This window comes from Amborella trichopoda, chromosome 2 (genome assembly GCF_054954075.1).
Source record: "Amborella trichopoda isolate Santa Cruz 75 chromosome 2, AtrichopodaSantaCruz75HAP2 v2.0, whole genome shotgun sequence".
In the NCBI taxonomy this organism is placed as follows: domain Eukaryota; kingdom Viridiplantae; phylum Streptophyta; class Magnoliopsida; order Amborellales; family Amborellaceae; genus Amborella; species Amborella trichopoda.
In genome coordinates, this window is record NC_142337.1 from 59,433,127 (window position 1) to 59,448,384 (window position 15,258).

Here is a 15,258-nt window from a genome sequence, read left to right on the forward strand (position 1 = left end):
TTAAAGGTGCGCCTTACTTGTATAGGCGTGCAAGGCTTCGTTTGATTCGTATGAAACTTGTAACATGGAATAATTTTTGTAGGGTGCGATTTTTATACGGTTGCAACCTTAAACAATCCGCACCGCCAAATTTTATCATAATATGTAATTTTGGTGTAAAATTTTATTAGGATTATCTAAAAATCTATTGTTATCTCTAGTTATAAAATTTTAAACTTAAAAATAATTAAAATCAAGTAGATCTAGAAACATAAACTCTTGAGAATTGATAGTCTAGATATTGTGTTGAAAGATGAAACCTACGGGTCAAATGTTTTTTTATTAAAATGATTATTTATAGTTTAAAAAATATATTTATTTTTTCATATTCATGATCTTTAGAGATTACACGTCCTTAAATCTTAAAATCAATCTCAAAAATAGATTTATTAATAGGCCCGCATTTCTATATATACGGGCTTGGTCGCATAGAAACCGGGTCCTTTATTTACGCGCTCATCTCACTACCGTGCTCCCTACTCCTGCATAATAGCTCTTCCTTACCGCTCACCGGACCAGGTACTCTCTCTTTCTCTCCTGTCGTCTCTCTGAAACCCTACCTGTATTGCTCTATTGCTTCCTCTTTCATACTCTCTCTACATGTAAATCCCCCTCTCTCCATCTCTGCAAACCGTCTCTCTCTGGCTATCTTTCCTTCTCCCTCTATATATGCAAATCCCTCTCTCTATCTCCACAATATATCTCTTGCTCTCCTTTCTCTCTCTCTTTCTCTTTCCTGCGCTTCCTATCTCTCTGTACTGTCTTCTCTCTGAAGCCCTAACCTTCTCTCTCTATCTCTGCAAATCTCTCTTAAATCCCGAAATACCTCTCTCTCTGCAAATCCGAGACTGTGATCCTCTTACCTGTACCCACTTTTTTTTGTCTCTAACCCCAAGCACTCCTTGAGCCCTACCCATCGCCTTCACCAAATGGAAACCGTAGACATTTTTCATGACTCACGTTTCTTCTCTTCCTAGCCTGACTGCAAAAGCAGAGCTTTGAGCGCTAGAAACCTTTCTAGGGTCCGCTTGTGCGTGCATTCTTTTATCCATCTTGGGAGTCGCCATTGCTCTGAGCCACAAGTATTCACTAAACTCTCTCATTTTCATCTGAAATTTACTTGCATTTATGTTTCAAATGGAAATGATCAAGCCCACTAAATTTTCGCTTTTATGAAATTAGTTCTAGTAACCATTTTTTGCAAATTTTTTTTAGAAATGTTAACTTTGTATAAAAAGGTAAAGTTTACAAAAAGTATCCAAAAAATGGCAATCCATAATTTGGATGCTCCGTATATATCAAAAAAGGCAGCCCACAGGTCGGGTGCTCTGTATACAACCAAAAAAACAAGAGGGAACTAGGAGAAATATGTGGGAAAAGAGGTAGAGGGGGAATAGAGAGATACAATTGAGAGCGAGAGGAAAGAAAAAGAAAAGAAATTACATGCTAAGTTCATTACAATTCTAAAAGAAAGTGATTCAAGAAAACTATTGGCTGTCTTCATCCTGAGCGTATCAACACCAGAATTTTATTGTAAAGCCTTTGTAACGCACTGCAGAACTGTGGGGGGTACCATGCGGGGTATAAGTTGGGGCTGCTGAAACTTAAAGTCAGGGTCTTTGAGTTTGTAGCTTTTTCTTCTGTTGTTGTCTTGGAGTGTTGCTAAGACCCGAGGAGTACAATTGCCTTGCTTTTGAGAAGAGAAACAGAAAGAGAGAGATTATCGTAAAAGCAGAAGGGAGTGCTTCTTCGGTAAAGTATCCATGGTGGCTGCTTCTAGGTAGGATCAGCGGTGGCTGCTACTAGGTAATAGCTGCGGTGTAAGTTAAGCAGCCCTTCTTCTCAAAGAGTGCTGATAAGTATGAACCTTTGAAATATCTGCTAGCTGTACTCGTTCATGAGATCCTTACCAGAGCTTTGTCCAGCATTGGAGAAGTGGTGGAGGGTGGGGTCTGAAGAGGCCTTAAAGAGGGGTAATAGAGCAAGGTGGTAAGGCGTGAGCCCTACTTACTGGCTGCTGAGAATGCTTAGGGAAGAGAGATGAGTAAGGGTTTGAGGAGGCTAGAGAGGGAGATATTAGTGGGGATGTGGAAGAGAGTAGAGAAGTAATGCTTAGGGGAGAGAGATGAGTATGGGTTTGAGGAATCACGTAAAGTCTTGGTGTTTTTGTTTGTACGATTTCTTCTTGCTTTGTTTTTCTCAGGTATTGCTTATGTGTGGCTTATTGTGTTTTTCTCACTCTTTACTTTGCCAAAACATAACCCATCGGGTTTTTAGAGCTTGTATGCACAACAGTTTCAACTCAAACTCCCTAACTTCTGAATCCTTCCGTGTTCTAGGAGATTGCACAAGATGCAGTCATAAGCAACATGCTAGTTCTTCTCCTCTCCAGCTCTGAGGTTTTAGGCACCTCACCCTTCCTCTTTCACATCAATCTTCTCTCCAAAATACTGTTGATTCTATTCCTTCACTAATTTAGATAATACTCATGCGAGTTTGTTAACATTCCATTTCTAAGGTTTTGAGCCAAGCCATCTTGCTGAAACACACTTCCCTCTCTCTCTCAGTGATTTAATTCCTTAGGCGATCCCATTGTTCTTTGGAAATCATAGAGTATCACTGTATCACTCACCCCATGAATATCCAATATCCTTTGTATTAAAAAAGAACCAATTTGAGGGGGAGACATGAAGTGGATGATCAAATAATTTAAATTCGTAAAAAAAAAAAACTTTATTCTACATTACCTTTAACTATATTCTAAATAATAAAATTCATATACAATAATTTCGAAAATAAGAAGGTGCTTATTCTTTATTTTACGTGGAAGTGATTAGAACTAATGTGGTGCTTTTTCCACACAATATTGATTGGATATAAGAAGTGGTTGGAACTGAGTGATTGAGTGAAAAAAATAAAAGTAATGCATGAATCAGACTCCTTTGGAAAAAATTGGTGACATTCATGAGGAGGAAAATTGCCTTCCCAGGTTGTTAGAGCTGGCAATGAGCCTGATGAGCCCCAATCTTAGTCCTGTGCTAGTTTATATAGGATCAGCTTGAGCCCGGCAAGGCCTATATCAGGTCGAAGAGACCCTGGCCCCGTCCGGGTCAGGCCTTATAGTCATAAAAAAAAGCCCTTTTCTTGTCCAGGCTAGGCATTATAAACCTTAAAAAGAAAGAAAAATAACGTAAGGGGAAACTGGCTGCCTAGCTTATTACATTGAATCATTAGGAGATCCTGTTGTGATATCTTTTTTGAGTATCAGTTAACTTTGTAGAGAAAGGAGATCCTGTTATGATATCAGTTGCATGACAATAAAATAAACACAGCTACATAAACAAACAAACAAAAAGTTTATATACCTTACAATGTAGAAAGAAAGAACGCTTTAAAAATCCATCAAAAAAGGTTGTTTTGATGCGGAAAAATCCTCCAATTGATCTTCTTGACCTCAAGACATATGGATGTAAGAAGAAAAGATTTTAAACTCCCAAAAATACTACATCTTGTAATACAATATCTAGACCGTCCATTCTCAAGATTGTCATGTGTTTGTAGATCTTTTCAGTGTGTATCATTTTTTAGTTTTTCATAATTAGATGTTAAGTAGTTTTTCAGGTCATTATTGAATTTTTTGACACTAGAATTACATCTTTTGATGAGCTTTGGAGGTGCGCCTTACTTGGATTGTTTAAGGTTGACAGCTTCTACAAACCACACCCAAACAAAAAATATTACACATAATGTACGAAAAGATAGAGAGCTGCAAAACTTGTTTTATCTATTTTTTTTTTCTCTCTCTCTCTCACAAACACACACACACACATAGAAATTAGTCACAATAAGGAAAATAACAAAACAACACAAAAATGAATTTTACAGTGTTTAGAGATTTTGTTGAGTCAACTCGGATTCAATTGAGTTACTGAGCTGAATACTCAGATAGAACTTGAGAATACTTAAAAATAAAAATCATGGTAATCATACTAAAATGAAAAATCAATGTATCAATATTAAATAATATTGATATTTTTTAGATGATTTGTGAGTATTGTTTGTTATAGATCCTATTTTTATATTTTCTATTTTTTGAAATTTTATGAAAGGCCTCCAGCGATAAATCAACTTTTCTAAATCTATGATATATATATATATATATATATATTTTTTTTTTAATTTCAACTTTTACTACCATTTTTTTTGTTACTTTAATTCTTATTGCGATTACGTTTTTTATTTATTTATTATTAGACCCTTTTTTGTCCCGTTACTCACATGAGTTACTTGGCTTGGGCAAGCCCAAGTCGTGAACCCAAGTCGAGTTTTTGAAACTTGGCATTTTTTGCTCAATCCATGATTTTATAAGAGGCAACCAAATAACCCCAGGCCAGAAATTGATTGATGTGCTGTTTGTGAAAATCATCATCAGAGTATTAGATCCCACTCATCCAATAGGGGTGGCAATCAGATCGAGTCAACTCATCCTCCGGGTCGACCAAAACTGGGTTTGGGTTCATGTTTTAGATTCAGCTGGTCTTGTCCAAGTCCAAATGACTAGGACCCTGCTAGGGTCCGGGTCCACCATGGACTCTATCCGGTAGGGTCGAGGTTGAGGTTGACTGACCCGAGCTGACCTGGTATAAAATATATATTAAATAATATTTTAAATAAATTTTTTATTTTGTATTTATAATTCTAGACTTGGGTCCGAGTTCGGGTTGGGGCCAACCGAGACCCGATCCGATACATTGCCACCCCTATCGTCCTAGAAAATCTCTATAACTTTACATACAATATAAAATACACTTTTTTTGTGCTATACACCCTCAAATTTAAATAAGGGTGAGGTTTGTATAAGGCTGGCACCTTAAACATTCAAAGTAAGGCATACCCTAAAATGATGCTGAAAGATGTTGTTCAAGTGAAGAAAATCCCTACGATGTTGTGCAAATCTATTTTTAATCTAATTATGAAATTAAAGCATAAAAAATAGTGTGGATCGCGTAAATCTATGAACACTCAGAAACCTTGGAATAAACAGTCGAGACAATAGATTACAAGATGCACTATTTTTAAGACTTAATATCTTTTTCTTTCACACCCATACGTCTCGAGATCAAGATGATGAATTGGAGGGGTTTTCGGTATCAAAACGTAATTTTTGAACGAGTTTTTGAGGTGTAGCTTATTTCTATTGCATATATACAAAATGGATGTGGTTTCTATGAGTCAGCTGACTAATATGTACATGTACGACCCCCTTCTAAAAATCATCTTAAAGATGGATTTTTGACCCAAAATTTTAGGGATTTATCATCTAAGCGAAGTTGATCATAAATATGAAAAAAAAAAAAAACATTGGAAGTTTAAAATGTGCTATTTTTGGGGATATTTTGGCACCCGTTCATATCTGATTTGACCCTGTTGGCTTTTCACAACGTTCATCTTTAAGATGGACGTTGAAGAGTCTGAGGGCTTTTGCACCCGCTGACTCATGGAACATTTCCATATAAAGCTTTTCCATTAAATAAAGCCAAAACCGGCAGTAAATTTGTGAGACTCAATTCAGGGGCAGCTTAGTAATTTTCGCGAGACTAGCAGCAGCTTTAACTTAGATTAAACATTTCAGGCTTCAGTGTGCTTCCATCAAAACATTCCTAAAGGTACGCCACAAATCCGAGTATCCTCTTCTTTTCAGGATTAGGCTTAAGGTTAGGGTTCTCAATTTGATTGCTTGGTTAGTTCGCGATTTAGAGGGTTAGGGTTTATACTCTTTCCCAGGTTCAATGAAAATAAGGGTTTAAATATTGTCTCTTTATTGGGAATTTTGGGGTTTAGATTCAAAATGCTGATGAATGGTACAATGATGCATTATATTTTGTGCTTTTGTGATGGAGAAGACCATTTCCTATGTTGAAGGCCATTCAGTTTCCCCTTCTTTACTTTCGATTGATTTCATTGAACCTAGAACTTTTACATTTGTCGATTTCCCATATCATTATTCTTTTCATTATTGTTTTTGGTGACAGAAAACCTTAGAATGTGCTTTTGCTTTTCATTCTTTTCCTTTTCAAATTTGAGATTTGGCGATCCACAAAAATAGAAAAAAAGAAACATAGTTTAATCATTTTTTATGTTGATTGATTTCTGAAAAGTACAATTGTGTGTCCAGGATTTAAGACCATATAGCTGTTTGGGTTTTTCATCATGGTCATTGTCGTTGTCGTCATCATCATCATCATCATCATTATTACTATTGACCCTTAGTTGCTGATTTTTGTTTGGAGAATGTTAACTTCTTATTCTTGTTATTGTTTTATTGGTAATTTTTATCGTCGTAGATCAAAATGATTATGTTTATTATTAAACTTGAGCCTCTTCAATTCACAAAAAAAAAAAACCTGAACCTTTTCATATCATTGTTATCACTTTTGTGAATTTTGTGGTGTCAAACTCTCTAGGCTTCAAACGTTGGTTCGAGTTTTCTTTCCCCAAGGGGAAGATAAGAGGTCTGGAATTTTACTGAATGCATTAACGAAATTTGTCAGTTATTTTTATCTGGACCAACACAATGGTTGGAATCTTAAAATTAGCTCTTACACCTTCAGTTGTTTCTGAAATTAATTAGACATAAATTGATTTTCCTGGTCAAATTGGGTTGAAATTAGATAAAATTTAGTTTTGTAAAGTGTAATTTTAGGCAAGATTGTCTATTCACTCTCTATTTGGCCGCAACTTTAGTCACAATTTGTTCATTTGAACTAATTTATAAAGGCCTCTCTTGTATTGAGTTTTGTATCCATTTTTGTAGAACCAATATAACCAGTGAAATGTATGTGATTTTCCCTTTACATTTTCTAGTGCTGGTAATGTGTCGTGTGACTTGTGTAAAAGTGGCTCATTCTCCCTCGCACTATTGTTAAATTTTCAGTTAATCTATATGCTATCGTCCAAATTCCATATATGATGCCGATATATAAAATGCTGAATATTGCGATGTTGGACAAGTTCATCATAGAAGGACTTGTATTACCGTCAGATGGTATTTTTGTAGTTATTCATTTGATATATGTTTCTTTTTCGTGTCCTACCTTTTATGTTGATCTTCTACTTCTCAATATTTGAATGTTTGGTATATGCGGAATTTGTTTTATTTGATTTCTGTCAATTCTACCTTGTTTTCTGTAGCACACATCCAGATGATGTTGAAATACTGCTCTCAAACCTTACTAGAGTAATAAAGTAACTGTTCTTCATTGGTGTTCATGAATATTTGATGCAAAAAGTTCTATGATGTTTAAACTTTCATAATTTCAAGTGCAATTCGATGCAGTTAATAGTTGGCTTTTGATTTTTATATTAAGATTTGATATCCATATTTCCATTTGATGAATGTTGCCAGATACTAATCAAGTTCTCCATAAAAAATGTGGCCAGGTCTTCTATAAGAACAATAGTTCACCAAAATGATTACAACTCTGTGCTCTCGAGTTGGTCTCAAAGAGCTAGTGAAAAATACCTCCTTGTATGGTCTCCATGGTAAATTCCATAACCATCCGATGCCACTTATGTTTCTAGTTAAGATTTAACTCAGTTATTGTTTTACTTGTTCTCATTTATATTTACTTGTTGCAAACTGCTATTATTATTATTTTTTTCTTTCTTACTTGAGACTTGGAATTGAGGAATTATTGAAGTTACATTGGTATGTATATATTGGGCAAAGGCATTTAGAAAGAAAATCATCTCCAAGCAAAACTCTTGACTGTATTACGTTTGTGTAGAATTTACTTGAGAAAATTTAAATTCGGTTTTCGTCGTCAATAAGAAAGTGTGGAAGAGAGTTAACTCACCATTAGGGTATTTTCAACGAATTAAATCATTAATGTGTAATGGTCAAGATGGCTAAAAAAAAGGTGTAATGGTTAAGCTGGATGTAGACTGAATTATGCACCTTCTTTATAGGTAGTGGTACTGAAATTGCTTTTGTTGGTCCTACATATGAGACTAGAAACACATTTGAAATCATTCTCTCTGGATTTGGACTTTATGTAATAACTAAAGAAAAAGTTTATATAGAGCCGAGGCTCTAAACAATCAAATTAGAGCCCACCTACAAAATTTCACTAGAAGAGGTTAGTTTTGATGCTCAAATATCCTTAAATTGAGCATCTCGACATCAAGATGCACGAACATGAGAAAAAAAATAGATTTTAAGTTTTGGAAATAGTGCATCTTGTAATGTATTTTTGGACTATCGATTTTCAAGATTTTCAGGTTTTCATAGATCTGCTTGATCTACACCATTTTTTAAGCTTTAAATTTGATAATTAATGATTAAAATATATTTTAAGGCTATCACAAAGATTTTCAGTATTGAAACCACGTTTCTCGACACTATTTGAAGGTGCACTTTACTTTGATTGTTTAGAGCCTCGGCTCTATACAAACCGCACCCAATAACTAATGATTCCTTGACCTGCAGAGCTATTTTACAAACTAGAGAAAATATGAAATTCCCATTAGAATCCATATTGTAAAGAATTTTCATGCTAATTATCGTGATCAGGAGTTTGACTCTCCCCTTTCATGCATTTGATCATGTCATACCAAATTTGTGTATTTCTATGATTTGTTGAATAGAATTGGTTTGATGCAATCTGCAATTTAGTTCCGAAATTGCTTCCGAGTTATGACAGTGAGGTTCTATGCCTCTGAGCATCTCCTTCTATTCAAGGGTTAGGGCAACTTCGTGTGTATGCATGTGTCATAGAGAGGGAGGGAGGGAAGTAGGGAGGTCAATGCAAAGATGCCATGTTTGATTCTCATATGTAAAATGTCTAATTGTCAAATCCAGATGGAATGCATTATATAAGTCAACATCTCAGTCCACACTTTTTGTTGATGTCATATACATGAGATGCAGATGTTCCTGGTAGTAGCAGTGGACCATTGGGCTTGATGTTCAAGCGATGGGCCACAAAGAAGACTGCGGGTTCCACAAAGAATGGTCGAGACTCCCTGCCCAAGCATCTTGGGGTTAAGAAATTTGGAGGCGAGGTATTTTCAGTTCTTTATTATCTCTGCATGATAGTGATTTGTATCTTCTGTTCTACATTTTATGCGAGATTTTGGGAGAACACTTGTTATTTTCTATGATTTCTTTCTTATTTTTCCATCTTTTCAGCTGCTCGTCGTTTTGAGAACATGAAGGTTTGCTAAAAAATGTCAAGCGCAAATTCATCTAACACTATTAGTCATGAATTTATAGGAGGGTATTTTTCAGGTCAAGTGAAAGGATAATTTCTAGGATTACAAGAAACAAAATAAGTTTGTAGAAAAATTAAGGAAAAAAATCCGATTTCTGTTAAATTTTTTTGTCATTTTATTTTTATAAGCCTTATCCATTATCTTTCCCAATTTATAAAATTTCTTGAGAAAAAACAAAAATTTGAAATTTTCCCAGCAAATTACCTCAAAATCTTATTTCTTACAAATTCTCAAGAATGAGATCTGTCACTATGTATTTGTTGGGCTGCATGCGATGTCACTATATATTTGTTGGGCTGCATGAGATCTGTCACCATGTATGTCACTTTATTTTTGCATAAGTTGTATGGTTTGTCTCTCTGGCTATTTAGTTTTATGGGGCTTTATGGTTTAAATTGGATCATTTTGTGCAAAATTGCAGAAAGTGATTCCTGGAAATATTATTGTCCGGCAAAGGGGCACTCGGTTCCACCCTGGTGACTATGTAGGCATGGGCAAGGACCACACTCTCTATGCTCTAAAGGAGGGGAAAGTTAAGTTTGAGCGACATAAGCTGAGCGGCCGCAAGTGGGTGCATGTCGAACCAACTGAGGGTCATGTTCTCCATCCCATTTACAATAATGCTGCTCTCAAATCAGCATAGATCACTCGTTCCCTCTTTCATGTTTGCCTTATTTGTGTATCTGATAGTGTCATTATATGAATCAATTCTGGATGTCGTTGCTCTTTCAATTCACAGCTGATTTTTTATGGCGAGCTGGTTTTGAACTAACAACCTCAAGATTGCAACAAAGTGCCTTCCAATTGAGTGAGCTATGTATTCAAATAGTTTCTTAATAGGCTTAAATCTATTCAAGATCTCTGATGCCCTTGATCTACTTGAAAAACGTAGTGCTTACGTCCAACTAATATCATGTTTTTGATGAATTTGGATCCTAGAATTATTATTTCGGTGCAATGAGAATCAGAAATTCCTCACAAACTCATTTACTGAGTTGGTTTGGTGAAGGATTCTTAGAATTATGGTCTTAGTTAAAGTGTGAGGGCATGAAAACTGCCTGATAGGCATTATAAAAAGAAGCCAGTGCTTATATGACTGACTATTGGATAATCATGCCCAGGGAAACAAGAAAAGGAAAGATTCGTCATTGCAAATGTTTAGAAGCAATATCTCAATTTCAGCTGTCAAGTGCATTGTATCATGTTGAAGTAGGTGAAAATAACATTTAGAGTTTGATAAATTATTGAAACTGCAATATGTTGTAGCATGCTTAAAATGATATCTTTTTTCCTTGAAAGGAGGTTCTTGTTTGTATTGAAACTAAAAATACAAGTTACAAAAGGAGTATAGGTCACCCATTTAATCATGGGGGCCTAAAATGATATCTCTAGTGCATAATTGTGATTGATAGTGGTGCCCTATGATTTTAAACGCATAGCATGCAAGGGTGGTGCCATAGTGTGATTGAATTAGTGCATCAGATTGACAGTGATCAGTAGGTCAATTGAGGAAGTGGCTCCAATTACCAGGGGCCTTCAGGGCCAAATTTAGTGGGTTGGGGGACTACACCCATTGAGCGTGAAGAACCCAACATCAATCATGCATTGATAAAAAAAGAAAGAAAAAGAAAAAAGGATCATTCTGAATGTCGCGAATGCACGAGAAAAAACTGATACCAATAGCTTCAAGAAAGAACCCTAGGCGTCCTCTGTACATTCCCGTCTTTGTAGTGTTTTTAACGTTTTGAACAAAGACCTTGCTGTATATTGAATCATTGATTGTGCCAAGAGCTTGCGCCAGTTCCAAATGAAAATTAAGGATGTGATGAGCTAAAAAGCTAGTGACGTCTGCAAGTTTGATGGCTGGACTTCAGCATATTTACTCAATGTCGACATTTGAAATAAAGGACTTAGCATATTTACACTTCACGAAGAAGGATTTTTCACTCAAATATTAGATGAAAGATGGGAATGTTGTCAGACTCCTAGTAGGGCTGTGGCTGTTATAAAAATGTTGTAGGACAAACTACTGTGGCTGTGGCTTTTTAAAGCTGCACCTCAAATCTTGCTGGAAATTGTTGTTTGGATACTAGAAAAACATCAACTTGATCTCGACAAGTATGGATATGAAGGAAGTGGGTTGTTGTTTGGATACTAGAAAAACATCAACTTGATCTCGACAAGTATGGATACGAAGGAAATGGGTTTCAAGCCCAAAAAATAGTGTATTTTGTAAACGTTTTTTGACTGCTAAATTTGCACTTTTTCGGAGCTTTAAATTTTATAATGAAGGGTGAAATAGATTTTCATGCCATCATAGAGGTGTCTAGTCTTGGAAGTTACGGCTTAGTTTTTGCCGTAACGCCTAAGCCTCATGCCAGCTGTACCATTTAATAATAGTTAATATATATATATATATATATATATATATATATATATATATATATATATATATATATTTTTTTTGACAATATACAAGTATTTTATTAAAGAAGTCCCTGAATTACAGAATAAAATTTACACCATCGGAGACTACCAAAGCATCAAGGGAACCATCTTTCTTTACGAAAGAATCTGCTAATACATTGCTCTCCCTATAGATATGTTGGAAGTAAACTCCATAGTTGCTACAAGATCAACAATCTGCTGCTAGTAATGGTGAAGCAAACTGCTGCTAGTAATGGCGAAGCTGCCACGGAACCTTTTGCTCTTTCTTACATCAAAAAATGGTACTTAAGGAGTCGCCTTCAACCTTACAAAGTTGACTCCACAATCTTTCACTAACCAGTTTTAGCCCTTGCCATCTTAGTCAAATTAGCCGAAGCTACTCCATACAGACCTGCAAAACCAAAGAGATCATACCCATTTGAATCCATTACCACTCCACTTATACCAGCCAGCTCAGGATTGCCCAAAGAGCATCCATCAAAGTTCAATATATAGGATCCATGTGGTGGAGGAATCCAAATAGTTCTAAGCCGACATTTTACCCTCCTCAACTTAAAGAGATGAGATAGATTTAACCGTACATCAATTTTCAACACTCCCCATCCCTCTTTTTTAATCGACAACCAATTCCAAGAGGTATGAAGAATGTTACTCAAAATTCTACTGAAGGGTAGTAACGGAGTTTCAAAAGTCCTTCGGTTTCTTTTCTTCCAAATCTCTCAGAAAACTGCTCCTCTAAGAATCATCCATATTAGATACGTAAAATAATTTACATAGGGCTGCAACCTTACTTGTAGAAGTAAGATTGTTGTAATCTACACTGTCCATTTTGTTTAGACAGTGTGAATCTAACACTATCTTAAAAAAACATGTCATTATTTGATATATTTTTGATAAACTTTTTCCATTAAATATGATACCATTTAGCAAAAAGACGGCATGTGTAGTTTTGCACATGAACGGGAGGGCACATGTTGGAAGTATGTGTACTTTTGCGCCGAGATAAAATTTGAGAAAAGGACATCAAACTTTTTTTTGACAATGTTCCTCAACTTTATTAATTAAAGGAAATTACATGGCTATGAGAAAAGAAAACATAAAAAAAAGAACATCCGAGATAACCAGGTTCAACAATCCTCCTCCTTTCTTAGCTAGAGCATCAGCAATGTCATTCCCTTCTCTGTAGATATGTTGAAACGACATATTCATACCATGACCCAAATCCATCACTTCCATCCATTCCAATCTCAATATCCAAGGTGGCTTAGAAACACAATTGCACAAATTAAATACGTTCAAAGGATCACATTCCACCACAAGTCCTGCCTGAATTCTACAATCTTTAATAACTTATAATCCTTGGAGCACAACAAGCAATTTCGCCTCATTAGCAGTTAAGATTCCACACGGACCAGCAAAGAAAAAACCTCATTCACCAAAATGATTCCTCAGCACACCCCCTATACCAACTATCCCGGGATTGCCCAGTACACTTTCATCACAATTGAACTTTAAGGTACCCAATACTGGGGCTGTCCAATACCCTTTATGCCTCACCTTCACGATCTTCTATGACATTAGGTTCCTAACATTCACATCCATATCAATCTTAGATACCCCAAAGCCTTCTTTAGTGACAGAGAACTACCTCCAAATGGTATGTTGTATCCTCGTTTTCACCAAATCACACTCCAAAGCTAAACCCTCAAACACCCTTCTATTCCTTTCCAACCAAATCTCCCAAAGCACTGCCGCCCTTCCAATATGAAAGATCATGTTTCCCACCTTGGGCACCTAATCAAAAGACAGACACTCTAAAATATATGGCTCTGGGGTAATGGGCTGGCTATACCCAATTTATTAAGAATCTAACACCAAATATCATTAGTGAATGGGCAATGTAAGAATAAATTATCACTACTTTTATCACACTCTTTAGAAAGCATACAAACTCTCTTCACAAGCTTGTCCACTGTCAAGCACTTCCTTTGAAACAACACCTAGAGGAACACCTTAACCTTATGGGGTACCCTCCAATACCATATTCCACCTTAACCTGTCATGAAAAGGAATATTATATGTTGATTTTACAAAAATAGCCCATCACTTACAGCCTCCCAGATCAATTCGTCCTGGAATCCTTGAAAGAGTTTCACCTTATTCAACATTCTCAAAAGCTCTATCATCTGCGTTATAAAGTCGTCACTAATCCTATTATACAAATACTTAATGTTCCACACCCCACTCTCTCTATAATACATATCACTGACTTTAGCTATGGGGTTAGTAGAGACATCAAATATTAAGGGAAACAAATACCTTAACGGAGCGTCCCTTATCCATTTACCATGCCAAAAAGGAGTGAAAGCACTATCCCCCACTTCCCATCTAGAGCAGCTGATGACAAATCTTCTATGTTGCATAATCCTCTCCACACCATCAACTGAGATCCTCAAGCTATTCCCTACCCACAAGCTAAGTCGATCCTCCCCATAGTTATGTTTTATGATCTCTTTCCAAAGAGCTTGCTCACCATCCATCGATATCCACCACCACTTTGCTAGTAACGTATGGTTGGCATATTTCATTCTCCTAATCCCTAACTCACCTTCAGGAACTGGTGTACACACTCTTTCCCAATACACCAAATGATATTTCTTGCCAAACTCTCCGGACCCTCATAAAAAGCACCTCATTAGTCTCCCTATGGTTTTTAACACCGAGGCAGGCATCATAAGGAGAGACATTTGAAAAATAGACACATTAGATAGAGAAGACTTTATAAGAGTTGTCCTCCCTCCAAGTGACAGATTTTTGGACTTCCACAACTCCAACTTAGAATGTCCGAATCCCAAACTACCTAGGAAGCCTACAATCAGAAATTGGCAACCCCAAGTATTTGATAGGAAAGTCCTCCACCTTGCATCTTAATATATCACTAGAAGGTATAAAATGTCATTTTCACAAGTCACTCAAACAATGTAAGTCTTCACAAAATTTACCTTGAGACCCAACTCCACCTCACAACAAATTAGCATTCTTCTAATATTCAGAATTCGATCTACCAAGGCATCACGGAAGAGTAAAGTATCATCAGCATACTGAAGGTGAGATATATGTTGGCTAGCGACTGAAACCTTAAATCCCTTGATGCGGCCCCTATTCACCACATTCCCAATACACTGGCTAAAAGCCTCCTCCATTAGTGTAAACAAGAACGACAATAAAGGATCACCTTGCCTTAAACCCCTAGTAGCTCTGAAAAACCCTTTCGGTGATCCTTCATCTAGTATCGAGAAGTGGGTACTTGTTAAACAACCCCTAATCCATTTACACCATTTAGCACCAAATCCCATGCATCCCATAACTTCTAACAGCACGTCCCAATCCACCCGATTATAGGCCTTCTCAATATCCAATTTGAGCAGGATATGTGGTTCACCCAAAGATTTCCTAGAGTGAATACATTCTTAAGCGATGAGTACCCCATCAGTAATA

General features: G+C 36.3%; 1 protein-coding gene across 4 annotated transcripts; it reads left to right on the forward strand.

Annotated features, from left to right (window-relative positions):
• Nucleotides 1–476: 476 nt before the first annotated feature.
• Nucleotides 477–10,199, forward strand: LOC18445067 (uncharacterized). 4 transcript variants are annotated; one of them, XM_088859003.1, is made up of 5 exons: nucleotides 477–558; nucleotides 1,017–1,121; nucleotides 7,480–7,581; nucleotides 8,969–9,102; nucleotides 9,734–10,199. In XM_088859003.1, exons 3-5 carry the CDS (start codon nucleotides 7,509–7,511, stop codon nucleotides 9,953–9,955), a joined length of 429 nt encoding a protein of 142 aa, XP_088715129.1. In that variant the 5' UTR covers nucleotides 477–558; nucleotides 1,017–1,121; nucleotides 7,480–7,508; the 3' UTR covers nucleotides 9,956–10,199. The 4 variants fall into 4 exon arrangements, with proteins under 4 accessions (XP_088715129.1, XP_011627358.1, XP_088715130.1 ...); XM_011629056.3 differs by lacking the exon at nucleotides 1,017–1,121; XM_088859004.1 differs by lacking the exon at nucleotides 477–558 and having other exon boundaries at nucleotides 568–1,121; nucleotides 8,900–9,102.
• The last annotated feature ends 5,059 nt before the right edge of the window (nucleotides 10,200–15,258 follow it).

What these genes read in the sequence shown, in the direction of transcription:
- LOC18445067 (XM_088859003.1), top strand. Translation starts at nt 7,509, where the DNA reads ATGATTACAACTCTGTGCTCTCGAGTTGGTCTCAAAGAGCTAGTGAAA. An exon ending in CTCCTTGTATGGTCTCCATG is followed by an intron (nt 7,582 to 8,968) that starts GTAAATTCCATA and finishes CATGAGATGCAG; the next exon opens with ATGTTCCTGGTAGTAGCAGT. An exon ending in TTAAGAAATTTGGAGGCGAG is followed by an intron (nt 9,103 to 9,733) that starts GTATTTTCAGTT and finishes GCAAAATTGCAG; the next exon opens with AAAGTGATTCCTGGAAATAT.